At 39.2% G+C, this 26,999-nt stretch overlaps 2 protein-coding genes across 14 annotated transcripts in view; one reads left to right on the top strand and one right to left on the bottom strand.

Moving 5' to 3' along the window:
- Positions 1-259: 259 nt before the first annotated feature.
- On the top strand, positions 260-17,243 carry LOC127009664 (tRNA (guanine(6)-N2)-methyltransferase THUMP3-like). Of its 2 annotated transcripts, XM_050882942.1 has the most exons (10): positions 260-383; positions 2,244-2,400; positions 4,497-4,595; positions 6,270-6,347; positions 9,540-9,813; positions 11,359-11,440; positions 13,521-13,651; positions 13,763-13,941; positions 15,721-16,047; positions 16,832-17,243. In XM_050882942.1, exons 2-10 carry the CDS (start codon positions 2,293-2,295, stop codon positions 16,985-16,987), a joined length of 1,434 nt encoding a protein of 477 aa, XP_050738899.1. In that variant the 5' UTR covers positions 260-383; positions 2,244-2,292; the 3' UTR covers positions 16,988-17,243. The 2 variants fall into 2 exon arrangements, with proteins under 2 accessions (XP_050738899.1, XP_050738900.1); XM_050882943.1 differs by lacking the exons at positions 15,721-16,047; positions 16,832-17,243 and having other exon boundaries at positions 13,510-13,651; positions 13,763-13,911.
- A 1,567-nt stretch (positions 17,244-18,810) lies between these two features.
- The window catches only part of LOC127009656 (protein PFC0760c-like), a 43,300-nt gene continuing 35,111 nt past the window's right edge, over positions 18,811-26,999 (bottom strand). For 10 of the 12 annotated variants that reach the window (XM_050882920.1, XM_050882924.1, XM_050882929.1 and 7 more), the window contains 2 exons: positions 20,688-25,248; positions 18,811-20,540 (listed from right to left, as the gene is read on the bottom strand). In XM_050882920.1, coding sequence (XP_050738877.1) covers positions 23,417-25,248 — 1,832 coding nt within the window. In that variant the 3' untranslated portion in view covers positions 18,811-20,540; positions 20,688-23,416. Of the gene's footprint in view, positions 20,541-20,687; positions 25,249-26,999 lie in introns of those variants that run through there. The other 2 variants (XM_050882931.1, XM_050882930.1) reach the window with 1 other exon arrangement.

Here is a 26,999-nt window from a genome sequence, read left to right as displayed (position 1 = left end):
TTAAAAAGATACAATGGTAGGAAGGAAAGCACAACAAGGGAGGGGGCAGTACCTCCCCCTGGACAATAAGACAATAAAATGTGGGGACGGAGAACATTGCCCAAGCACTAGATGGGAATGAATACAGAGATAGAGTAATACTAGTCATGTATTTCGTCCCTTAACTATAATACGGAGGCGTAATATCGTATTTTGGAGGCGCGTAGTGACTTTTAATAATTACCTAGACTGTGTGGTCTGTATATCTATGTAAATCAATCTAGCATGTCTTCTTTAGGCCTGTAGCTCCTCTCCTTCAGCAGTTCATCTTTAGGCCCGTGGCGGCGGCCAGCCAGCCGTGTTTACATCCCGGACGCGGCGCTGTGCGTGTCTCCAGCTGGCAGGTAACACTTCGTGGCTATCTCGTTTTTGTGGTAGGGCATGAAGAATAGTAGTCCTCACCTGGTATTCTCACCTCTTGTCCTTGAGTGAAAGAACCATGTAAATCATAATTATAAGCCAGAGTTTAAAAGGAAATCGCCGCAACAGTAATCGATGGCCAAAGCTTGCCGGCTCGTGTCACTGACCCAGACATTCACCTTGGCGTCCCGGGAGCTGATTCATTTATATATCAGCGAAGAAGTCGAGCTGTCCAACAACCATACTAAGAAACTGGACTGCAGAACTGCAACTTGAGGACCACATTGACAAAAAAGTAAAACGGGTTCTGTAGGAGTCATAGGAGTTCTGTAAAAGTACTGTAGGAATTATAGGAGTACTGTAGAAGCTCTGTATATCTTACCTGGATGAGAACACGCCCCATCCATAAAAATGTGCGATGTCTCCAACCAAATCTGCAGCTGATGATTTTCATTAAGCAGATGACACCATGTCGATACAGGGTGGCTGCTTTGTTTATGTTGTGGATATGGGCAACCGACCTTGGCCGAGTGTGACACACATCCAGAAAAGTTGGAGTTGCCGGTTAACCCCACCACCAACACGGTTGGAGGAAAAAGGCCCCAATGTGACACCAGCTCATGGGGAACCGACAACTCGCTCCCAGCCAGTAGCACGGGCAACCGGGGCTGCCCACAGCCCCAACGGTTGGGCCAGTGTGACACTGCCCTAAGGCAGCGAGGCCACTGATTGGGTGAGCACCATCGATGACGTCACTGAACTCTCAGCGAATCACAATCGTGTTTTCAAAACTGTCAGCCAATTGTAGTTCTCCCTTCCCATTTTCTTCCTTTTTCCAGGATACGTATTTTGAGATAAAGTGGGAAAAAAAAAGTCAGCTGGAATAAAAAAGCGCTTTTTCAGTGTTTTTAATACCCCGAGTTTCGCGATCCTTGAGTTTAACGCTATACCTTTGGAACAAAGCAAGCGCGAAAATCAGGAGGGTACCGTAATTAAACAACCATGTACCAATTTTTTTAGCAACCATTCTCTTTAGTAGATGGCACAATTTCAATTAAATTTAGAAGATTCCCTTCCCTCCAGCTGAACTGCAAAACAAGTACTGCAATATTATCACCTTTATCAATTGGTCATAGTGATTTTGTTCTACAGACCATCATCCTTTTAGCCTCTAGCCTCACATGTTTGGCAGGATGAAAATGCTTATTTCCCTCTTCAGGCTCTGTGGCACTATCTGTACCTATTGGAAAAAAGAGATCATACAAATTTTGAAGGATGGTGATGGTAGCAATAATGATAATGCAAACCGTAGTTCAAGTGACCGTCAGAAAATTGTTTATTATTCACATGATCACATTCAGGTCACCTGGCACAGCAATTTAACCCCTTCAGTTATATAACTTACCTTGTGTATGTCATTTGGGATGAGTGAGATCAAAAGCTGTTACTTATGTGGCTTGTCATACCAAAGTAGTTATACGATGTTGCTCATTAAATGAAATGGGTGACAAAGTTGCTCAGCTCATGGAATGGGCAGCAAGACAGTTAACTCCATAAAATGGGCAGCAAGATGGTTCAGTTCATGAAATGGGCAGTAAGACAGTTCAGTTCATGAAATGGGCAGTAAGACAGTTCAGTTCATGAAATGGGCAGCAAAACATCTCAGCTCAATTCATGAAATGAACAAAAACTGTCCACTACCTGTAGTGAGTAATTTCGCAAACAGGGCATAACACATGCTAAAGATGAGATATTGGCATTAAAAACCTATCAAAACTTTTCACTCTTTGCATGCTTCTGTTTTACTATAAGAAACCACGTTAAATGATATATCTTAATTTCAGGCAGAACTGGTCCCTCAACAGACTTCAGATTGTACACTAGCTACTCACTATGGCTCCTATAATAACAAGTATAGTGCCAGAGAGACTCAAGGGGCTAAATGTGGACAATCCAGACCTGTGCACACTTGAGGCCACAGTGGTCACTGGATTGGAGGATGTAAGTATAATGGAAGTACTCAGTTCAACAGTTGCACATTTAACTAATCATGAAAGGTTTTAATTACTCATCAGAATATCAACTGGCTATCAACAGCTATTTCTAAAAACTTAGCTTCATTAACATTCATTAAAGTTGCATCATCCATAATGTTAGTGATATTATGCGTCAGCTCTATGTGAGTGATAAATCATGTACTGCATTGTCTTGTAATTCATTAATTTATTACTACTTATCCATTTTGAGAGTTCCACTAGCTCAGTATTAACAATGTTTTGGATATTTATTAGATTACTGATTTGAAAGAGAACATTGTCTCATTGTCAAACACAAAAAAAATGTTTATCACTGCAATGGACAATATCATTTATGAATAATAAAAATAAGATTGGGCCTAATACTGATCCTTGAGGTACACCAACTTTAGCAGGTTTTATGGGAGAAACTATATTATTATAGTGTATTGTTGCTGCATGATTATTTAAATAGTTTTTGAACCAATCATTTTTTTCCTCTTAATCCATAAACTAACATTTTATGTAACAAAATTGAGTGTGAAATAGTGTCAAATGCTTTAGAGAAATTGCAAAAAAATGTTATCTGACACATTGTTATCTATGGTATCATAAATATTGACGAAAGTTTTTGTATCACTAAATTGGTGATCGGTGATTTAGGATGATATCCATATTGACAGTCCATTAATAAAAAATGCAAATTTAGGTAAGTCATTACTCTACTATAGTCTGTTTCATTTCATCTGTCCATCACCAAAGCGGGAATTTTGATAGATGGCACCTGTGCATTTCTAGTTCGTAAATACATGTAAATCAACTGTTGTGGTAATTTTTCAATATTATATTTGAATATTTATATAAACAAAACAACCCGCATTCCTTATAAGTCCCAAACATGCCAATTTGCATCGATAATAGTAATACACACGAGCACACAAAAAGACAAGCTTGTATCAAGCAGTATTCTATGGCTTTTCAAATGCCTATAATTAAATAATTCATCTCATTTCAGGTACCGTACATTAAAAGACATCTGGCTCTGCAAGTGCAAATAAAGGGTATTTTAATCATTTACTGCATGTAAATAATGATCAATATTCAAAATAACATGAAATAGTAGATAATAACTGTTGTATGTGATGCTAGGCCATTTTGAATATTACCCATGTTATTTACATTCAACGAATTATCAAAATTCCTAATGTATAGGCACTTCCAGAGCCAAATGTCATTTTATGTACCTGCAATGAGATAAATTCTAGGTATTTGAAAGGCTGTAAATCGTTTGAGTATTGTTATGCACAGAAATTTCCATGCATAACATTGCTTGGCCATGCTACCACTCCGACTATACTGTATGATACATGCTAGCTTGTCTTTCGTGTGCTTGTATGGTATAATATTAATGCAAATCAGCATGTTTAGTTTACAGTTCATATAAGAGGCCTTGAGGGTTCTTTGTATACACAAACATTCTAATATATCATAAATAAATAAAAAGTTTACGTGAGTATTGTGTCCTTGAAGAGGTCACGTAAATCAAAAACAATGTAAATCAAACAAGAGGTAGGTTTCTATCGAAAAATAAATATTCGCTTCATTTAGTGGAGAGAGAGAGAGAGAGAGAGTATCCATATCACCAAGATATCCACTCAGGCACTCAGTCTCAGCCTCACTCCTGTGAGGAAGAAATGAGGGACACTATGAGCGACTGGCTAGTATTGGTACCAGTACTGGTACCGGTACCTGCCCACCCCTATTGTTGAGTACCATGGCAGCGTGGGTACTGTATTGTTGTTCAAGTGGTGCGCGGGAAGAACTGAGCTCAGCTGTGTGGCCGCGGCACCGTGTGAGTCCAGTTGCGTGAGACATCTGGTGGCCACTCCATAAAATATCGCGTATAAGTGAAAAAACGTGTAAATTAAACATTTATTTAGATTTTGGACCCCGCGTTGTTTTAAAAACGCGTAAACCAAACTCGCGTAAATCGAAAGTTACCTGTATCATAATCATCATCAACAGTAAGATCCCTTACTGAGAGAGAGAGAGAGAGAGATTCTAATATAATCCCTTCAACAGGTTGCTGCTGAGGAGTGTATGGTGAAATTGGGAGTTAGTAATTGTGTGCAGGCAAGAGGAAGAGTGTTCATTGATGTGAACATTGCTGATGTTTCAAAGGTAATTATCTTTTATCTATGAGATAATGCAACTTTTTCTAAATTCTTTTCATTTATGTAAAGCAGGTCCCTTGTCTGTAACTGTTACTCTTTGTCACAACAGAGTTTACCCAGACTGCTTGCTTATGCATAATTCTGTGTCAGGCTACTAAAAACGTATTGTTATGGAATACGCGTTGTGGCCATATGGGGTTACAAATGTTGAGCACTACTTGTGTTCTTAGGAGTAAGTTGCCTGCAGGGTCAACCACTCAGACAGTGGCATGACGATCACTTAGCTAGTCAAAATTAGGACCTATCTCTTAAAAAATGATGAAGGTGTAAAAAATTGAAGCACTGAACTTGCCCTGTACAGGAAAGTAAATGTACAATACACATACCTATTGAAAGGGTATAAATACCTGTAGAAATTTAGCAAATTACTTGCTTAGTATTTTTCTTTATTGTTTTGGTTAATTAATATCTTCATAGTTCTGAGTTTTGATTGCATCAAATTTAAGTTCATGTATACCTAAATACAGGTGAACCAAACACAACCAGTTATTGACATTTCAATAACTTGAGCTTACAGCAATCAAAAATTCAATGAGGTTTTCCACGTCTTTCATCATGACCACCTTTTAAAGTTCATACATACATGCTTGCATGCATTGGCCTTATTCTCCTAATAGCTACCCTACCTTCTGTTCTGCTTGATTTTCAGCCTTTATGTTAAGTCCTGGGATCTGTAGGTCATTCTGCACTACTTCATTAGTCTTCTTTGATCTGTTTCTTCCAACTGATCCAGTAGCTGCAGCAGGAGCATTATCTTCAGTCAGTGCTACTCCACTGCAAGACCAAGTCTTTTTCTTAATGTTCTCTACCTATCTCTGTCTGATGTTAGTGTACCCCATCCTGCTCTAGCAAATACTCTTATTTTATCTCTGAACCTGTTCATCTGTCTGCTTTGATTTCCACTTTCTCTGGGTCGCTTCTCATTTACTTTGGTTGTCCATGTTATGAATTTTACAGAGGATGTGATCTGCCTAACTCTATTTCTTATTTTTGATAGCCATTAAAATATCCTCAAACCTTTGTCCGTTCTCCGAATCCATGATACACACTTCCCGTCTTCATGTTTTACAAAGCATTTTTTTCTCCACTCATTGTGCGCTTCTTCACTTTCTCTCTAGATATTTCATGAGGCACCAAGTTTCTGAGCTGAATGTTAGGACTGACAGGAAACATTATTTGTCATTTTTTTCTTTAGGGAAAATTACATGTTGCTATTCATGCCATTACTATGTATAGTAAAACCATTCCATCCTATCCTCTTTTCAGATATATTTTTCATAGGCTGTGTTTGCTGGGTTTTCAAATGTTTTTCCTAGATATGTGTAATCCTCTCCTCTCTCAGGTGTTCCATTCCCAGTCATTACTACCCCTTTCACTTTCCTCACCGCACTCCCCTCATGCATCCTCTCAAGATGTCCTGTGCACCTAATTCAACTCATCACAACACATTACATTCAAGACCCATTCTACATCTTAGAGCATTATTCTGATTTCAAACTTTTCATGTCTCTCATTTAGGGATGCACTACACATCCATCTAACCATCCCTATCTCTATGTGCATGACCCTTAGACTTCCTCCATAACCCCCAGATTTTGATGACTGATTTTTTTCTGGGCAGGTACTGGCGTTGCGGTCCATTGACAATGTCAACATTGTACTAGCAATGACAAATAACTTCACCTTTGCAGATCAGAGGGTAAGTTATAGGTTTTCCATGCTTTGAAATAATGTGTGATCTATACTTAATTTTAGTATATTTACAAAATCACTGTTCACCCTTTTGTGACTTATACAGTTCACTGGATTCAGAGAACTATCCACTTATTTTGTTGTTGTTAGACTCAGGGTTGAAAAAAAACTTTCTTTTAACATCAACAACCCACTAGGTTTTATTGAGTTTTATGGATTTATTGTTTTATTATTTTATTCTATATATATTTACAAGCGGAATGCAGTTGCATGCTTAAAATGGCACATTTCTTACTATGCCTCGCTCTCCCTCTTAATCGCGAATCTGTCCATAACCATGTCGACCTCGATGTTTCGCTCAGCATGAACGGCCATAAGAGCAAGTCCATTCAGGTGCTTCTCGCCCGTGGTGTTGCGCAGGTACATCTTCAATCTTTTAAGGGTGCTGAACTTCAAGCAGCTGAAGCTCCATTCCGCCAAAGCGTTGGAAACGGGGAGGGTTGCCAGAATTTTGAGGAGGACGACAATGTTGGAGAAGCAGTTTTCTTTGGCAAACTCAAGTGCTTCCATCACAATTGGATGTTCTTTTGAGCGAAACAGCCAGCGATCGATCTCGGCATGCATGAGAGATTCCAGGTCGAGATTGTTGGAGTATGGCTTCACCACCTTGAGTAGGTTCTGCTGGCTTGGTGCCTTCTTCAGCAGCTCTCTTAGGAAAAGCACTTGTCCAAGGTCTTTGCCTCCGAACCTGCTCTTGAGCAGAGATATCATGAAATTGACAAACGGGAGGAAAACAGTTTGTCGGCGGCATCTAGTGCCTTGAAATTTTCTTTTGTCTTTTTGTTTTGTCACAATTGAGTGTCTTTCCACATTCAGTACCTTACTTGCACACTCCAGGCACATTCAGGAACAGTATGCACCATGAAATAAGCACGAAAAATAACATCAGACTTGCAAAAAATCGAAAACCTCACCTCAAAATTCAACGCAGCAATGAAGCGCCTGCTCGCCTCCACGCAGCATGATCGTGCCTGTTTTCTTTCATTGTGTTTATGCGCACCCAGCCCACCCTATACTGGAAATGCCTAACACACAGTAAGGAATTCGGGGAGGGGGCCTAAAGCCCCCCTAGCCCCCCCCCTGTATTCGCTACTGGCCCCCATTCATATTACTGGCTGGAGTCATACAACATACTTCTGGCTTTTTGGCTAAAAGCAACAAGTGCAGTGCCCAGTGGACAATTTTTCCTAACATTACAGAAAATCTGCAGATTTGGGCCACTTATCAGCTGGGGTTTGTTGCATATTGGATCATTTTAAATTTGTTACAAATTATTATTTTTTATTTATTTATTTATTTTTTTTTCTTTTTAAATACTTGTCCAAAACATGCTGCGTTGGACACGAAACACACTGGGCAATCAGGCCTTGGACACGAGGCCACTATACAATTTTGCAGTACTAATTAAATCAGTTAACCAAAAGAATTTAGCATAGTGATTGCTTTACTTGCTGCATAAAGCAAATCATTATACAATCATGAACAAAAAAGTAGAGGAGACTTCAAATAGATATTAAATTTTTTTATTGAAAATTTTTTTTTTTTTTAAATAAGCCAACTATGTCACAGTGAGGTATGTCACCCTGGATAAGAACTATGGAAAAGGGAACAATATATCTGCATTAATGATGTATCGGATGCCAGATTTCAGAGATCCGCGGATGTGTATGCGGATGTCATATGTACCTATTTTGCGGATGTGGAAGCGGATGCGGATATTTATTTCATCACAAATGTGGATGTGGATGCAGATATTTAATTTATCAGAACTGCGGATGCGGATATGAAAAATCATACGGATGTTCTGAGGATGTGGATCCAGACATCCGATACATGATTAATCTGCATACCCTTAACCCGTGGGCTTCGGCTATGGGAAAGCTGAGAAGTGGCCGAGAAACGGCAACATTACACTGCATTTTGAGACTAAGAAAAGAGCATGGAATGTATATCAGAGTACTCCTCTCATAACCATAAAGCCATTAAAAATATTTACTTATACTCAAACTCCATTCTTTTTGGGTGGTGTTTGTTACAAAATAGACAGTCTCGTGACGCGTGGCATCTAGCCGAGAGTCGCTTGTTGTTTACTTTAGAGAATTTGACAAGTGATTACTGTATGGATAGCTAGTTCAGTCTGCCATGACCTTACAGCACCAACTATGACAAATAAGCCCACCTCAAGATCACTCACCCACCACAACGACCCAAAGCATGGATGGTGGGTTGCTCTATGCCGCCACTGCCTATGATTAGCTCGAATTAGGCGTTTTGAGCCGAGCCCCAAACTGGGTCCGCTGTTTCAGCGGGCCAACTCGCGAGAGCCCAAAAATAGGTTCGCCGATGCTGCCGGGTTAATGATTGTCTTCAGGTGAGTTTTATATTACTCATTGTCAAAGGTTCCAAGTTGGGTGCTGCAATCGGAAGGTATGAACACACCAATTTACTTTATAAAAAGTAAACAGCCTCACAAAAGTAGAAGGGAAGGCTTCGGCACGCCGGACTCAGCAATGAACCTGTGCACAGCTTGTTTCCTTCTTGCGTCTCATCCTCAGTGTGCCAGTGACGAGGCAGCATAGCTTTGACCTTGAAGTGGTGTAGACATGGTGGACGAGGGAAGTGCAGGGAGTCAGGTCACCCAGAACAAGCCCACAGTTCTGAGGAAACCTGAGTGAGAGCAGAGCTGGAGCCAGTGCAGAAGCAAGTGGTCAGGACGAGGCTTAGCTTCTGTCTAACGAGGAGTGCGCTGGCCACCCACCAAGTCGCCTCCCAAAGCGGGTTAAGAGGCCTCAGTGGTTTGTTCATCCGAGGCGTCAAACTGATTGATGCGGACGAGCAGCAAACGTGTGCAAGTCGTTCGCCTCGTTCAGGTGGTAGTTGCCCTCACACTCATCAGTTATATAAAGATTCTTTTTACCATTTAAAAAATGTAGTCATAGGTGGGTTTCATATGTGAAAGTGGGTGGAGGTCCTGGGGTGGTGACATCCATTAACCCACCATACATGTAGTATGTCAATGTCACGCAAATAACATTTTCACTAATAACAGGATTTTTCAGGCACCAATTTGTCACTGATGAGATCCTGCTGTATTTCACTCAAAATAAAGAAAATTATTATATATTTGGTCATTCCATAGGAGAAGTGTTTTGAGCAGCTCTACAAGTTTGCGGAAAGGCCAGACTGGAAGAAAGGTACAAGGGTGTGGAAAGAAATCTTCAGTTACCCTGAAGAACCTATTGGGAAGGTGATCGCCTTGAAGAATGAGTACTGCCAGCCCCGGCCTGAGGTTGATCTCAAACGAATGAAATTGTCATCGAAAATCCTGGATAATTTACCTGAGGGTGTAATACCTGAACACCTAAGGCAGGACAAAGAGTCATCTGTTCCAGAAGTCTCTGCAGATGATAAAAGTAAGTAGTATAATAGTTTTCAGTCATATTCACTATCATCATCATCATCTCTACATGAGGTGAGACATCAAAATGAACTTAATTGAATACAAGGCAACAAGTAAGAAAGAAAACTGAGGGAAAAAATTGCCTATTCATACTAAAATCATATTATCATGGCATTATGAATGCAGTTATCTTAAAACTATAAAGAATGCAAAAATTTCTAAATCTTTAATTATAAACAAGCCTCATTTATAGCTGTTACCTACTTCTTAATGAATTTTAAAGTTTACAGCTTTAACTCTATAAAAGAACGACAGTAAACCCTTTCTTTTACGGACCTCAATAAAACTAATTTCAGCTTAACTAATTTTTGGCACCAGTCCACTTTATTCAGGATTTACTGAACACGTTTGATAAATTTGAAGTTTGGTTCGGTGGTGGGCCTGCCAAACACGTACATGCATGTTGGTTGGCAGCGGTGTAAAAAAGCTGACGTGGCAAAGCACATCTAGTCACTCTAGCTTTGTCCGCCTGATTGTAAACACCTCCACTCTTGTCCTTCCATGACTCATCTCTGATCTAATCCAATATAATGAACAAATTTCATAATACAGTGGGGCCTCGTGTCTAAAGTTAAATAGAAATAAATAAACTTTGCTAGTTCTGAAACCACTAGTTTGAGGAAGAACTTTAAATAGTAAAAAATAAAATCAGACAAACTTTTTCAAAACTTGTCTTTTTTTGTTCTTTTTTCACCTACTTTTGACAACTAAACCTACATTTATATATAAGCATAACCATTATTAGGCAAAGGCAACAAAAAATCACCATTGAATGCTTTGAACATGATGTCTGTAGAATAAAAAACTTGGGAGTGTGTTGGCACTGGAGCCTGCACTGCCATAACCACCATCACACACACACACACACACACACACACACACACCAGTGGTGGGCACGGTTCCACTAACCGCTAATTAGCGAAGCTAATTTTTTTGTTAGTTGATTAGCATTTTCGCTAACTTTGGAAACAGTTTGCGGACCAATTAGCCTCCACTAAATGTACTTCCTCCTCTGCTAACTTTAAAGTCCACTAAAAGTTTCATACAGGTTTGTTTTTGTATTGTGTATGTTGAATATAATTTGTTTATTTGTGTACACCTTTATCATCTGATTTTGGCATGCTATACCTTACTGGAAAGTTCTATGTCTAAGCTACAACATATTGAAATTTCAGGTCACTAGGTCTGTTTTTAAGGGTTTTAGAGGCAAAATACTAAACCGAAGCTAAATCCATATTAAAAAAGTTAGTGGTTACCGGTTAGCGTTGGCTTCCACTAATTTCTTTATCAATTTAGCGGTTTAGTGTCAGCGAAGCAAACTTTTAAGTTAGTGGATTACCAGTTAGCGAAGCTAACTTTTCGGTTAGTGGTGCCCACCACTGACACACACTCACATGCACGCACGCACACACACACACAGCACACTTTTCTCTCCAGTTAATTATTATATAGGTGTGTGTCTTATGTTATGAAATTACTTTTACATACTATTACTCAGGAGAATCAACAGAGGCACCAACAACCACAATTTCCAGTGACTCAGAGGCTCTTGGACCCAAGTTTCGAGTTACATGCAGCAGGTAAGAGACAGTTCACAGCAATGTGCGAATGGTTAATTTGAATGTTGTGCTTCAGCTTTAAGAAACTTCATTATGTTTAAGGTAGCAACAAGACTATACATTTTAACTTGTTTTGCCATTCAACTCATATAATGTTAAGTCATCACTCCCTTATTATAGGATATCTTTGATTTTATATAATTATGTACAGGTAGTCCTCGAGTTACGACTACACGACTGAGACCACTCGCACTTGCAACCTCCCAATAAAATTTGTAATACTTGGTTAAGTAATGGGTTGACATTTCAAATATCCTGCTGTGGATAAAGCATTGTATTGTTGACACTTCCTACCCTCACCTTTCCCCACTGTTGTCCTCATCCACTGACCCAGCCAGGCTGGGGTAAGGGAGGAGAGGGGAAGTGTGGGCGGGCCGAGCCAGCCCACCCATTCTTCTCCCTCAGTTGCCTGTGGAACTCCCACATGCTACAGTAAATAGTCACTAATCTACCAGTTTATAGGCCTACTTACAACCAGGTTAGCCCTTAAACGACGGGTATTGTTTTCACCAAATGGTCCCTGGATATGGGTAAAAACAGCTGCCATTTTTTTTATTTTTTTTATTTTTTATTTTATTTTATTTTATTTATTTTTTTATTTTTTTTATTCACATTGTATGAAGCATCTTAACCCTCTCGTGCACTGTAAGTTTCCAATAAGTTTCTGTTCCACTCACCATGCATTTTTCAGGCCCGACCGGCCTTTTTTTGCCGCCGCAATACTCTACATTCCTGGACGTATTTTACCCTCACAGATATGTCATACCCCAATAAATTTGGTATCAATGGCTTCATAAAGACTTGTACTAGAACATGCACAAATAAAAATAGAGGAAAATAAACAATACAAACTTGTTTCAAGTCTCCATATAGAGTATTGTAGACAATAAATCCTAAGTACCAACTCTTCTCCACTCGCTAGCTCGAAATTTTGTGGGCCAACATTTTTAGCCAAATATATGTTTCGAAGCAGAATTTAGTGAGGGTTCTTATGGTATCTTCAAAATCCTCATAAGCCTATTAGTTCCCGAGTTACACCAAGAAAACTGTATTTTTTTCGAGGTGACCGTCCCCTACTCCTCATCACTCGTTCCCTCAACACAGGTTGCCATATGTTACCAATAAGAAACTTATCCCAACAGACACTCCCAAATTTGACGCACTTTCACCGTAAACTTAATTTTTAATAAATTTTTTTAACTTTTATGACGCGTTTCACGTCATCGTGCGCCAGGACCTTTTACCCTTGATGACGCCTTTCAATCCATGACAGACATCGGCATCACAGTATGGAAAGAGTCAAGAGGAAATGGAAGAGGATTATCCTCTTATAAACCTCTCAATCCTCCTCTAAATTCCTCTTCCATTTCCTCAACTGAACGAAGGGCTGGGGTGAGGCGGGTACATGAGTACAAAGCCGGGTTTAGGGGGAAAGGTAAGGGGTGCAGGAACACCATTCTGTCTGCAGCAGGACATATGAATAATTCATTCTTTAATGTAATTTTCGACTTGCAACCAATTCAACTTACTGGCCTGCCAGTCCCAAACCCTGTCTTACCTCAAGGACTACCTGTTATTTGCAAAACTAAATAATGTACTAATATTTACACTTTGATGGTCTATTAGTTAATTTTAAAAGTTAATTTCTTCTTGCAAGCCGCTCTGATGTTACATTGTGTTCATTGGTCTGTTATAGATTCCCACCTTTGTTCAGCAGTGATACACCATGGCAATCTTTTGTGTTTTATGTCTCTGTATCAATCTTACTTTAACCATATCATGTTAAACAATATTTCCATTTAAAGTACATTATTACATTCCACTTCTGTAAATTTGCATATCAGACATGTTACTCATTAATCTCACAACTTGAGCTGCGCCACATCATACATTCTTCCCATTTGGGCGATTCCTCAATATTTTCTGTAAATTATCATAGCCCTCATGAAAATCAGTGATTATGAGTTCTTTAAATAACTTATACTGTCATTACAAGACATAAGCATATTGACACCTCTTTAATTATTTAGGTTATCCACAGGACTGGTTCAACCCATAATTTTGGCAGTCCAGAAGCGGCCAGACAGTTTGGTGCTGGTGTGAATGACATGTTCAGATGGCCGGTGGACCTAGCCAACTTTGACCTTGAGGTCCTTCTCTGCATTGATAGAGGTAAAGTGAATGATTGATTGTACATTTCCTTTGCAAATAAAATTTTTGTAATGACATTAAAATTCCATAGCTTAATCAATTAGTTAATGTATCCTGTTTTCCTTTAAACAGAATTTGTCTATGTTGCACTCTGCCTTACCAGGGAGCCCTTGTTCAAACGAAACATTACTTATTTTGGCCGCACTAACCTGAGGGCAACTGTATGCCATAATATGATGCGGCTAGCAGCTCCCCAGCCTGGCGAGGTGGTAATTGACCCTATGTGTGGAGGGGCTACAATACCTATGGAGGTAAAGTAGAAAACATGCAAGCACATGGACTTGTGTATTTGTGTGGTGTGCATGCCCTTCTACCTTTCCTCCCTTGTGTACCTGTCTTTTTTTGGTGCTACTTTAGTATGCGGTCTATGCAGCCGTTTCTACTTTAGTTTACGATCTACCACCATCTATTAACCCTTTCTTTGCGCGCAGTGCGGACGCGACTATCCCCTCAGGCGCAGTCGGGCAGCCCAATGGGGTTCTCTTTTAACCTCTGTATCTCAAAAACTATTCATCACAGCTAAAAGCCAAAAACACCACTGGAAAGAGGAGGTCCAGATCTATAGGAGTCAGTTATGTATGCCTCTCTTGCGAACGTACATGCACGTTCAGGGAGTGTTGACTGTTAACACTTACGTCGGTGCATATGGGATGATCAGCCATATTGAGGGAACTGCGGACATCTCTTCTTCAGATTCTGACAAGGGAGTATTGCCAACTGCAATATTTACAACTATTTGGTCAAAGAATCAGTCAGGTGATAGGTGAAGCTATGCAAAAATGACGCTATATTGTGCAAGAACATCCACCAGTTACTCGTCCGTAGATTTGCAGCGCTGGGCTGATATGATTTTCCACCAAATTTAGTGAAGAACCCACTCAATTGGCAATCCTGTGTTGTGAGACCTATTAGTAGGGCATGGTATTTCTCGAGCTAAAGGTGACGTCTTCCTTGAGGGCACCTATTTCAAAGCTTGCCCTATCACTTTTAGTTTGTTTTTATGTTTATGTGTGTGTGGCCCCCCTTTACATCCACATTGTTCATGGTCACTGACACTCGAGGGGGGCATGCGCAACACCACAGATGGGCCGGTGTTTGTACACCCTGGGTGCTCAGGGCCGAGACGTTTAGATTACTATACGCTGACTGTGGTCAGGTCATTAACTCTGGTCAAGCTAAGGTCTCCAGAGACAGGTCAGGTCATTCAGGTGTCAGGTAAGGAGCACTCAGGTAACACTACAACATCAGAAGAGGTCTTGGGAGACAGGTCAGACCAGTAGACTGCACACTGAACTGAAGTAGCACCACACTTAGTACCTACTGGGGTAGTCTACAAATACTGCTGTAGACCAGATACTAAAGTAGCACCCTTTTTTTTCTCTTCCGTTTTCTAATCCAGGGTTTAACAAGAAAAGAAAGTGGGTTATGGGAAAAGATACAATTAGGGAAGAAGACAGCAGGAGTGTACAGTTGTAGTTGTAGGTTTGTTAATTCTTTCCTTCCCATCATGCCCCCCCCCCCCCTCCCCTCCTCTCTCTCATAATGCACAGTGACTACAGTGCATGGAAGAGCTGAGATTGCTGATGCTTGTAGGCTCATTGTGAGTCAAAGTCTGATCATAGACATCAGGTGATCACTAAAAAAGGTGAAATTATAATTCTTTAAAACATTTCCTTAGTTTATGCTGAGGTAAAATTTTATTTATGCATATTTTACAAAGACTGATATAATGTGAGAATACATTGTATATAAAATTACAGATTTTAAGTACCTACATAAATATTATTAATTGGCAGGAAGTCTTGTGCAAATATCAGTCTGATATATTGGCATCATTCCTTAGTTCCCTCACACTCTATCCAGTTCCCAGACTTTATCCAAGGCCAGATTATTATTTAATTTCCATATTTTATTATTCCTTTGGTTTCAGCTTCTACTGGCAGATGAGATTCCTTTATTTATTTCCAGTAAATATTCATTTTGAAGGACTTGTACCAGGGGAGTCATAGTTAACATTTTTTTCTTTTCAGGGTTCTCTCACACATCCTCAAGTAGTTCATCTTGGTGGAGACAATGAGGGCCAGGCAGTGAAGCGCAGCAGAGATAACATTAACCACCTGTTGAAAAAAGGAAAATCTATGGTGGTTGATGTTGCTCAGTGGGATGCTACAAGACTGCCTCTAAGAAGTCAGTGCGTAGATGCAGTAGTGTCAGATCTACCGTTCGGAAAACGTATGGGAAGAAAAGTTGACAACCGTGTTCTCTACTACCAATCCCTTGTGGAGTTGGCCCGTGTCACTAAAATGAACACTGGGCGTGCTATTTTGCTTACATATGATACACGCAGTATGATAAAGGTAAGTGACTTGCTAATAGAACCTGTATTGGATGCGTTTTTTTCTAGATGTTTGCTCCAGGATTGTGTGTGAACCAACGTAGAACTTTGCAAACTCATCTGATAGATATCACTAACTGCTCTCATCCCATCCATAAATTTATCTGCCTCAAGCAAGCAATATAGCACAATATATATGCTTTGCTTCTGTGAAAAACTGATATGGATTCTGATATTATTTCATTCAGTTAAGTCATAATAATTTAATGCATTAGCTATTACAAAAAATACAATGTATCATATTGCTCAAAAATTTATTTTGTAAAAGGCTGCCATCCTCAGATTAGGCAGTTTTATTGGAAAGGGGCCTAACCACCCCTGTGGTATGTGGGCCATCCATATCCAAAACTGTATTTTTTTCTTCTCCCATCAGAGTAGGCTAACAACTAAAAATCGCTCCACTCTCCTCATCTATGCTCCTTAGAAAGGTTGCCATATGTTACCATTAAGAAACTTATCCCAACAAATGACACTTCCAAATTTAACGCACTTCCACCGAAAACTTAATTTTTAATCAATTTTTTAAACTTTTATGACGCGTTACGCGTCATCGTGCGCCAGGACCTTTTACCCTTGATGATGCGAAACGCGTCATCGTGCGCAAGAGGGTAAAGTTGATGACTAGAACAAATTTTCCCTTTGTTCATTACTTATTTACTTTGAGAAATTGTCTGAATTTCATTCTTGAAAAATTGTTACAAGCATCTTGTGAATTATTCTTTGCTTATATTTGTTCAATCTTACAGAACATCAAGAGAGTCCATACTTTGTGGAAAACAGGAGCATCACGAACTGTAAACATCGGTGGACTGCCTGCAGTGATCTATACTTTATATAGGACCTCACAACTGGATATTAATACTCCTAATGAAATTCATGAATCTAAAGACCTTCACCAATAATGGAACTCAAATTAACTAAAAATAACTTTCACATCAGAACATTATTGATATTTTCACATGAAGGATTGATAATTCTTACACACATAATTAGGAGATTGTGTTCTGACGGACTTAACATTTCCATTACTTTTGTCCAGCATTGTCCTTACTTGAACATTTTGTAGCTTGTTTGCCTTGTGTAAATGTTTGTTAACATTCAATCTGTTTTAGGAGACTATGTTCATGGAAAGGCTGTATTGATTAAATTTTGCATATATTTAATGTTATATTCCCATAATGGAAACAGGTTTGTTTGTTGTGGGCTTAGGAAAACATACTACCAGAACCACAGAATAGAGTTTGGCAAACTTTGTCATCAGTGCCATGCTGTTACCAAAGGAGCCACGTGAAATTCAAATTGATGCTGACTCAGTAGTGCTCTAGGTACTTCTCAGAGATCTGACCATACCTGGAGCACCAAATAAAAATAAAAATTGTATCAGCATTCAATTTGAATTTCAACTTCATAGGGCCCTTTTGGTAACAACATGATGCCTGTTATGAAGATGGCACTCTCCTATTCTATGGCTCTGCATACAACAGCACATTGAGACAGAAATGTGCACCAACTCCCTGGGCTGTGATTAATCCTCGGCGCTCAGATTCGTAACTAGACATAGGTGTGTACCAAGTCAAAAAATACCTGTCTTCAGAAGAACACAGTGAGCATCTGAACCTAAGTGAAACAAATTTGAGTGTCCTTTAAGTATATTCAGTCTTATAGACATAAGGTAAGTAAAGTTCACAGCTTACTAACTATAGTCACAAGTTGCTTACTAACTATTGCTACAAGTTCCTACATGAGTCATAAGTTGCATGCAATGTGAGATATTTTCAGAGTATTATCATTTTCCCTTCTCCAAAACAGACAGCTGGATTGTCCCACCACTATGCAAGTCCTCTCTCCATCCAGGCCAGTACAGGTGGTTTGTTGAAGGACTGCTACACCAGAAAGAAGGAATACAACAGTTGGATGCAAATATAAGGGACATTCTAGCTTCCACAGCAATCATTCATATTTAAGAACGGACTGCAAAATAGTTTACGATTGTTAACCCTTTCATGCACCATGACGCGATTCGCAGCAAAACAGAATCATCTACATGAGCTTTTTACTTGAATCGCGTCAAAAAAATAAATAAATAAATAAATAAAGTATCTTTCAGAATTGCGTCTGAATTTTTTGCGTCAAAGATCCAAGCTAGACCTATTATATAAACTAATTGTCAACTCTCGTGCCATTGGATTTGAAGTGATAATTGCCCTTGGTTTAGTTGTCTCTCAGTAGGCAGCCTGTGAACATGACTGTCATCCCTTTAACCCAGTGGTTTTCAAACTCTTTAGTAAGACGGCACACTAAGAAACAACTAATATTTTTGCGGCACACCTGCCCTTTCATATATATATATATATATATATATATATATATATATATATATATATATATATATATATATATATATATATATATATATATATATATATTCACACTTGATAAATATAAATTACAATTTACAATAGTTTCATTATATTATGTACACAATCAAAATCCCCCCAAAATTTTCGCGTCACACCAAGGAGATAATGGCAGCACACTAGTGTGCCACGGCACACACTTTGAGAATCACTGCAAGTTTAACCCCTTCACTCCGGCGGCACCGACGTCGGCGTCCGACAGTGTCACTGTATGGAAAGGGTTAGTCCTCTTCTAAACCTCTTAATCCTCTTCCATTTCCTCTTAATCCTCTTCTAAACCTCTTAAGAGGAATTTAGAGGAGGATTGAGAGGTTTAGAAGAGGATTAATCCTCTTCATTTCCTCTTGACCCTTTCCATACTGTGACGCCGACATCTGCGTCACGGATGGAAACGGTTAAATTGTTTTTTTCAGTCTTCCAAAACCAACAATATATAATAATGCCAGGAAAAAAGAATACTTGTGGGTGAAATCGATAGAATTTTTGCAGCACGGTCAGGCCATTCCGCGAGGCCCCCTAGGGAGCCCCAGACAGATGTCGCAGTGGAAAGAGAAACTTATTAAACTTTTGGTGCGTGAAAGGGTTAAAAGGTATTTCTATAATTATTCTGTTTCCCAAGTGTATGAATTGCTGTTCAATAAAAATGCTGTTAGGGCCACTTATCGAGTCTAATTTAAGAAAAGATGCCACAAGTTTTTCTCCGGAGGCTCTTTCAGCCTTGGTACACTAAATCTATTTCTACATCTTTTTTTTCTAGTTTAGCACTTTTCTACCCCATCTATACATCAGTATTAATTGTACCATAGAGTATACAAACCTCAAAAAGCTTTAGAGACCTGAGAAGTCTGGGTTCACCCCTGGTAAGTCAATCATTGACCGTATCCAAGCATTTTGTGTACTGGTGGAGCACTGACGTAAGCTTCGACAGGGGACGCTTGCAGCCTATGTTGATCTGAAGAGGGCGTTTCATTCAGTGCATCGCAAGGCACTCTGGAATCTCCTGTGACCATTGATTTGCTGACTAGCCTGTATTCTGGAACTGAGAGTGCTGTGGAGTGTCAGAGGGGGTGGGGACAGCTTCTTTCCCATGAATGTGGGAGTGAGGCAGGGATGCGTCCTCATCCCATTGCTTTTCAACATTTGTATGGTCTTGGCACTAGTCAGAGTTGTGGACCAGTCATTGTGGGGCAGCTGCTGGCTTTGTTGTAGCTGATGATGCAGTAATCCTTGCCGAGTCAGTGGAGGTTATGGTGATGACTCTCGAGGCACTGTACGAGAAGGCGAAGCCCTTGAGACTCCAGGTCTCTTGGGCCAACACCAAGGTACAAGTGTTTGGAGGCTTGCTAGATAAAATAGAGTTTGTTCATGCATGTAGCAAGGACATTGAGATTTTGGTAATTTTCACATACCTTGGTTAGTTCAGAACAATGACAGGTTTTGCCATAAAGTCTTGAAGTGAATTGGCTTGCCCGACGGTGTTATGGACTAGCTCAGCTCGAGTATATGGCGTTGTCGATACCTGTGAAGTAGGACAAAGATCAAAATGCATGTGCTTCCCATCTTACTTTAAGGTCGTTAGACATGGACACTACAGTGATTTGGAAAGGCAGATTGATGCCTTTGTTAATAAGTGTCTTCGCAAAATCATGGGATATCGCTAGAATGACTGTGTCAAGCCACCGACTCCTCTGTGAGACTGACTCAACACATATTACCCTCAAAGTCCATTAACAGTAACTCCAGCTATACAGGCATGTGGCATGCCACTCTAAAGCCAACCCTGTGCATCAGGTCGTTTCTCTAAGAAACAATCTGGGGTGGAGGAGGCCAAGGGGGCACTCACTGAGTTCCTGGCTAGAGCAAGTTAATGGATCCTGCTAGGAGGTACTCAGGATGGGAAGGGGGCCTGCATAGAGACTTGCCCAGAGGAACCCCTGGGCTTGGCGTCATAGGGTGGGGGAGGGAACAAGCCCCAATGATTGATTAATTGATGTATAATACTTACAGTAGGATATTGCCAATATCATCTCCCTGGTGCCTGAAAAATTCAATTTTTAGTAAAGACATGAATTGATAGTCACTAAAACATTCATCATTTTTTTTCACATGAAACCCTCCTATCACTACAATTTTTACATGAAATGATAAGACTGAAATGAACTGACATGAATAATGTAAAAATTACCTTAAAGGAGTCAATTAATGAGGTGCTCAGTGTGATGGTTGTTCTGGAGACTTCTGTGGAGTACTGCTGGCAGAGTCCCCACTATGGCCCCTCTCACCTGCCTCATTCACTTCCATCAACACATCAAATCCATAGAAGGCAACCCTCAAGGGAAGCATCACACCATTTCTTAGTTGCCGTGAATTGCCACGGTTATATTTATGTGAAACATATGCCTATGCCAAAATAATATACACTCATTTTCAGATCTATAGCTCGATTCATAACTGGAAAAAAATATATATATATTTTTTTGGAAAAATATAACTGACAACTACTTTCCTATCTAATGACTTAGTGATGAAAAGAAATACCAAATATGCATTATAGGATATCTAAATGATTCATCGTTTGAGACCTTTAAATTTCATTCTTTTTTAGTTAGGAATTTTTCATTATTTTGGTTCTCGTGATGGTTTTTCTGAATTTGTGCAACTATTTATCCATAATTGAAAAATGTTGAACGTTGAAAAAATCATTTTTAGTCGAGTTCTAGTGTATAGCTGGTATCTGGTCCCCCCTTACTGCAAAGCATATTAATCGCTCAAAGGCGAGAGTAACAGAAGGCACCACCTACATTGCCTCTACACCACATACGGGGGCACCTCAGCCCTGAAGCCAATGCCTGGAGTTAGCGTTCTGAAATAATGGACCTCCTACTAAAAGTTTTCTCAGGTTAAGTAGCGTATTTCATCATCTTCATACGCTTTTGGTGTGAAGACAATGTGTCATGTTAGGTGAGTTGTGCTGCGGTAGGTGTGCATGGAGGCATCCCTAATGGCTGTGGCTCTTGTAAGCCAACAAACTGTGGAAAGCTAGCACAGCCCTGTGAGAATTCAGTATTATCAGTGGTTGAGGAGGGGGGTGGGTGGAGATGGGGGTGGCAGATTCATGGTCACCGCTTCACATGTCGAACGGCAGTGTTGGACTACAGCTAACATTCTCTGTTTCTGAGCTTCTTTGGAACTTGATGCCTTCGGCATGGTGGTGTAACAACAATGTAGTGTGCAGTAAACAGTGTGTCATAAACAAAAGGAGTGAGGATATATGGTCTGAAAGGAGCAGGAATGATGGAAGGATGAGTGGCGAGGAGCAACAACCAGCCTCTTCCACTGTTCATTCGCATCTAAGCTTGTGAGAGGAGTGAGTAGTGAAGCCTTGAGTGTGATAGAGATGCCAGTTTGCCTCTAGATGCCAGTGAATGTCATATGAATTTCCATTACGGATTTTTTTTCGCAGAAAAAGGAATTGAAGACGTATGCACCAACGCGTTCCCTGCCCTGACATGGAAGGGGGGTGGGTGGAAAAAATCAACCTTAACTCTTTCAGTTTTACGTGTTTCCCTATAAAACATTGTGACATGATAGCTGAAGTGCCCTAGAACATGAGATTTCTTCAAATATTTTGATTTTTCAAAAATATTTGTGTGATGCTTCCCTTAAAACTACTGATTATAAAGGCGAAATATCACATGACACATGCTACTTTAAACTTTAGTGAGAACTTCTAAGCCAGTGGGTCACCTGGACACAACCAAGGATAAGAGAGGTGGGTTAGATGAAGGAAATTTGTACCTCAGGCAAGATAAAAAGATGCAATGGACAGAGAAATGGATGTTAGACGAGTAAGTGCTGAAAGGTACATCCTTCGGTCTTTCTGGTCAGCTGAAGCATAATGCAAGAAGTATCATTTCCTCCATGGGTTCTGAGGCTGTAAAGTAGCAATAGGATAGAATATAGAAATATAGTTGTAATCAAAGGAGCCCAGCAGAGAGTACAGTTTAACAGGGCAAGCTGAAGGATTAGAGGTTAGGAAGAGGTTAGTGTTGGGTGTGTCCCCAAGGCAGCCAGGAATACAAAGAACACTGTGAATCATCTAATTTAGGAAAATTTAGTGGATCAGCATTAGAAAGTTGTTTGTTTACTATATATTGAAAAAAAATTATACATCATGAAATGTCAAACTCAAGTGCAATAATTCTATGAAATAACCCATTGAAAGCTCTCTCACACCATGCACTTACACCTAAAAGTCAGAGTGTATAGGTCTGTACTTAAAAGTTCATTAAAGCCATTAACTCAAAAGTTCAAGAATCCTTTCAAATAAAAAAATATATTTTCAGAAAAATACATCAATAAAATTAAGTCCTCTATTTGGCAGCAATCCAAGGACAAAATCTACACGATCTAGGGTATAAACCTATACTGCTGTCTCATACTCAATTTTTTATAAAAAATAATGTCAATGAACCCCATAAATGTAATTACCATCTAAGGAGAAATAATATGAAAAGCGTAGTAAAAAAACTATTATAAACTGAACTGAGTAATGAAAAAAACTGCCATCAATATAAAGATCAAGGAGATAGATTCTTGGTTTTAAAATTTTTCTTTATACCTTGACTTTTCTTCCCTAATATAAATGATAATAAAAACGGTGCATACAAATTAACAAACATAACCCATTCTAAAGGATTTCCGAATCAGTCCTGTAGGATAATGTTCATCATTATTAATATGAGTACATATGCATTAAAATTCTTGTATTGGTAGTATCAGCAAAGGTCTTTTACATAGTGACCTCCCTTCTATCATCATAAATTCTAATTAGATGAATCTTCCTTTATACTTTAATGCCATAATGCTTCTCACATTCACCTTTGTATGTCTCACACTCCTCCTTGACTTATTTTAGTCTTTGGAAGAATCATTGGGTTGCTCTTCATAATCATGGGATTCATATTCATCAGTCTTGTCATATTTGTAATTATCATTAAATTCCTTATGCTCACTTCCATTACCATCATCATAATCACCTAAAATGTGTTCTTTGTTATCATCAATTAGCTGATCTTCATAATTACATCCATTTTCACCATCATCATTTGGATCTTGTTCTTCATAATGACACTCATTCTGATGTTTATAACCGTCTTCATTGTCTCCATCATCCAAGTTTTGTGCTGCACCACTGTCATCAATATCCTGGCCTTCATTATCTTCAAAATCATCATCTTCATAATCACAATTACTGGGTGCTTCATAACTGCCTTCATCATCTTGACCATCATCATATTCAGTATTTTTTGTGAAGGTGTATTTATTATCTTCACAACTGTCTTCATTGCCTTGCCCTTCATAAATGCTAGTATCTTGTTCATAATTGTTTTCCATATCATCTTGTTCATCATATTCATCATTACCATCTTGGTCATAGTGTTCAACAAATTCACTAGTACCACCTTCAAAACAGTATTTTTCTATTTCATTTTCTGTGTTGTTATGTTCAGGAGTACTTACAGTATCATGTTGCTCATCATCTGGATAACTCTGTTTATAATTTATTTCATTTTCATCTTGCTCTTGATAATGACTTCCTGCTTCTTCATTATCTTGTAAGTCAGTATCATGCATATCATCATGGGTATCTTCATCATCTTGTAAATCAGTTCCAAGTATACTGTCAGTGGCTTCATTATTTTGCATGTCAGTCCCATTTGCATTGTCCAGGGTGTCTTCATTATCTTGCATGTCAGTCTCATGTACACTGTCAAGGGTGTCTTCATTATCTTGTATGTTAGTCCAATGAAGACTGTCAATAACTTCTTCACTGTCTTGTATGTAAGTTCCATGAAGACTGTCAAAGGTGTCTTCATTAACTTGTAAATTAGTCCCATGCATACTATCAAAAAAGTCTTGACTATCTTTTAAGTCAGTTCCATGCACACTGTCATTGGCTTCTTCAATATCTTGTAAGTCAGTCCCATGCACACTGTCAAGAGTGTCTTCATTATCTTGTAAATCAGTTCCATCCAAACTGGCAAGGGTGTCTTCATTATCTTGTAAATCAGACCCATGCATACTGTTAAACGTTTCTTCATTTCCTTGTAAATCAGATTCATACACTTCATTACAGTTTAAATCATATTCAGAAGAAACAATATTGTCCTTATTAATAATATTCATTTTCTCCATTTTTTTTTTAATGCCAGTACAACTTTTTATCATGTTCTTTTTCTTAGTCATCTTACTTGGGACATTAATATTTTTCAAGGTACTGTTAGGATTACCTTCTGTTGTAGTTTCTTTGTCAGTTTCATGACATTCATCAATGTTAATATACTGGTCATCATAGGAACACTCTTTATCACAAAACTCCATTTCTGAAGCTCCTTCTGTGTTGTCAGTATTCATAGTATCCATGAATCCTCCACCAATCCTGCTATCTTCCTCATTTTTGTCATTTGTCTGATATTGATCATACTCAGAATTATTTTTGTTTAAATTTTGTTTGTCAAAGCTCTCATTTGTACTTTGTTCTTGTCTTTCCAATCTACTTTCAGATTTATCTCTGTCCATAATTTCATTATCTTTTGGAAACTGAGATCTGTTTCCATCATTATCACTCATCTCAACAGTATCTGCTGGCTCCTGTGAAATAGGTTTCATTACTGCTGGGGATACTTTTTTTTTTTTCTTATGTCCAAAAGTCTTCAAAGGTGCTGTCTTCACCTCAGAAGTTTCTGAAAAAGAAAAAAAGTTTTACTTTCCAATAATACAACTGTGAAATTGCATCTAGGTCCGTCCTTCAGCCTACACAAGCAATTGGGACTAAGCAGACACTTGTGTAGAAAATTAATTAGTGTGTGTGTGTATTTACCTATTTGTAGCATACAGGGCCTAAGCTAGGCTCAGATAGTCCTGTCTCTTTGTTTACTTTTTCCAATCTTTCTTTCATTTGATGGACACTCTTCGTCTCCACCACTTCTTCCTCCAAACTGTTCCACAAATCCACACTTCTATGAGGAAAGCTGTACAGTACCCTCCCGAGTTTTATGCTTGCTTCGTTCCAAAAGTATAGCACTAAACTTGAGGATCGTGAAACTCAGGGTATTGAAAACACTGAAAAAGCGCTGATTGGTTCCGATCCGTGGAGAAACTGACTTTTTTTTTCGACTTTGCTCCCTTGTTATCTCAAAAAACATACCTTGGTAAAAGGAGGAACGTGGAAAGTGAGAACAGGTCGTTTTGAAGCCGCAATTAAAGGCGGCTGCCTTACAATTGACTGGCAATTCTGAAAACACGCTTGTGATTAGCTGTGAGTCCGATGGTGTCATCGACGGCATTCACCCAATCAGAAGCCTCGGTGCCTTAAAGCAGTGTCACAATGACTGATTTCCTCCAACCGTTGGGGCTATGGGCAACACTTGGACGCCCAACTGGGAGTGAGTTGTCGGTTGTCCATAAGGTGGTGTCACACTGGGCCTTTTTCCTCCAACCGCATTGGCAGTAGGGGCAACTCCAACTATTCCAGGTGTGCGTCACACATTTCCAAGGTTGGTTACCCATATCCGCAACGTAAACAAAGCAGTCACCCTGCATCCAGTGTATCAACATGGCACTGCCTGCGAAAGTAACGACAAAATTAAAGGTTTGTTCTGAAGTTAACAGTGATAGTTAAATCGATAGTTAGTCGTTTTTACTGCAGGCCATTAGCACGCATCTCTGTGAATCCCACCCCAGCACGTGTGAACACGGTGAACACGGTCACTCAACTGAGGGAGTCTGAAGCTGCTGGTGTCAAATTGGGCAACTCAAACTTTTCCGGAAGTGTTTCACACACGGCCAAGGTCGGTTGCCCATAAACAAAGCAGTCGCCCTGTATCCACGTGGTGTCGTCTGAGGCCCCTCTGGCACACGGGGCCTCAATTTATATTCATCACTTCACTAATTTCCTTGTCCTTATCATAAGTTGTGTCATTTTCTTCTATCACTGTTATACTCTCTTTTCTTCAGTTTTCTGTTTACATATCTATAGAATAGTTTAGGCTCATCTTTACATTTTTCCCACTATGTTTTTTTCATATTTCTTTTCTTCTTCTCTCCTCACTTGTGTATATTCATTTCTCGGCTGTTTGTAATTATCTCAATTTTTTTAATTTCTCCTTCTTTTATAATTATTCCATGCTTTATCTCTCACCTTTTTAGAATCCATACATTTCTTGTTAAAACATTCTATGTTTCCTTGTTTCTTTATTTCGTAATATGGTACATATCCTCTAACTCCTACATTATAAATTTCAAGAAAGCAATTATATTTTTCTTGTACACTCTTAGCCTCTTTTATTTCTGCCCAGTTCATATTACTGAAAAAAGTTTAAGTTCCTCATATCTAGCTTTAAGTAATTTCTCCTTTTCACTTTATGCTTTTCTTCAAACACTTTTACACAATTAGTTAATTTCTACTTGAAACACTTCATGATCACTCTTTCCA

This window comes from Eriocheir sinensis, chromosome 41 (genome assembly GCF_024679095.1).
Source record: "Eriocheir sinensis breed Jianghai 21 chromosome 41, ASM2467909v1, whole genome shotgun sequence".
NCBI lineage: Eukaryota > Metazoa > Arthropoda > Malacostraca > Decapoda > Varunidae > Eriocheir > Eriocheir sinensis.
Note: the sequence above shows the minus strand (reverse complement) of the source record. Positions and strands in the feature narration are given on the sequence as shown.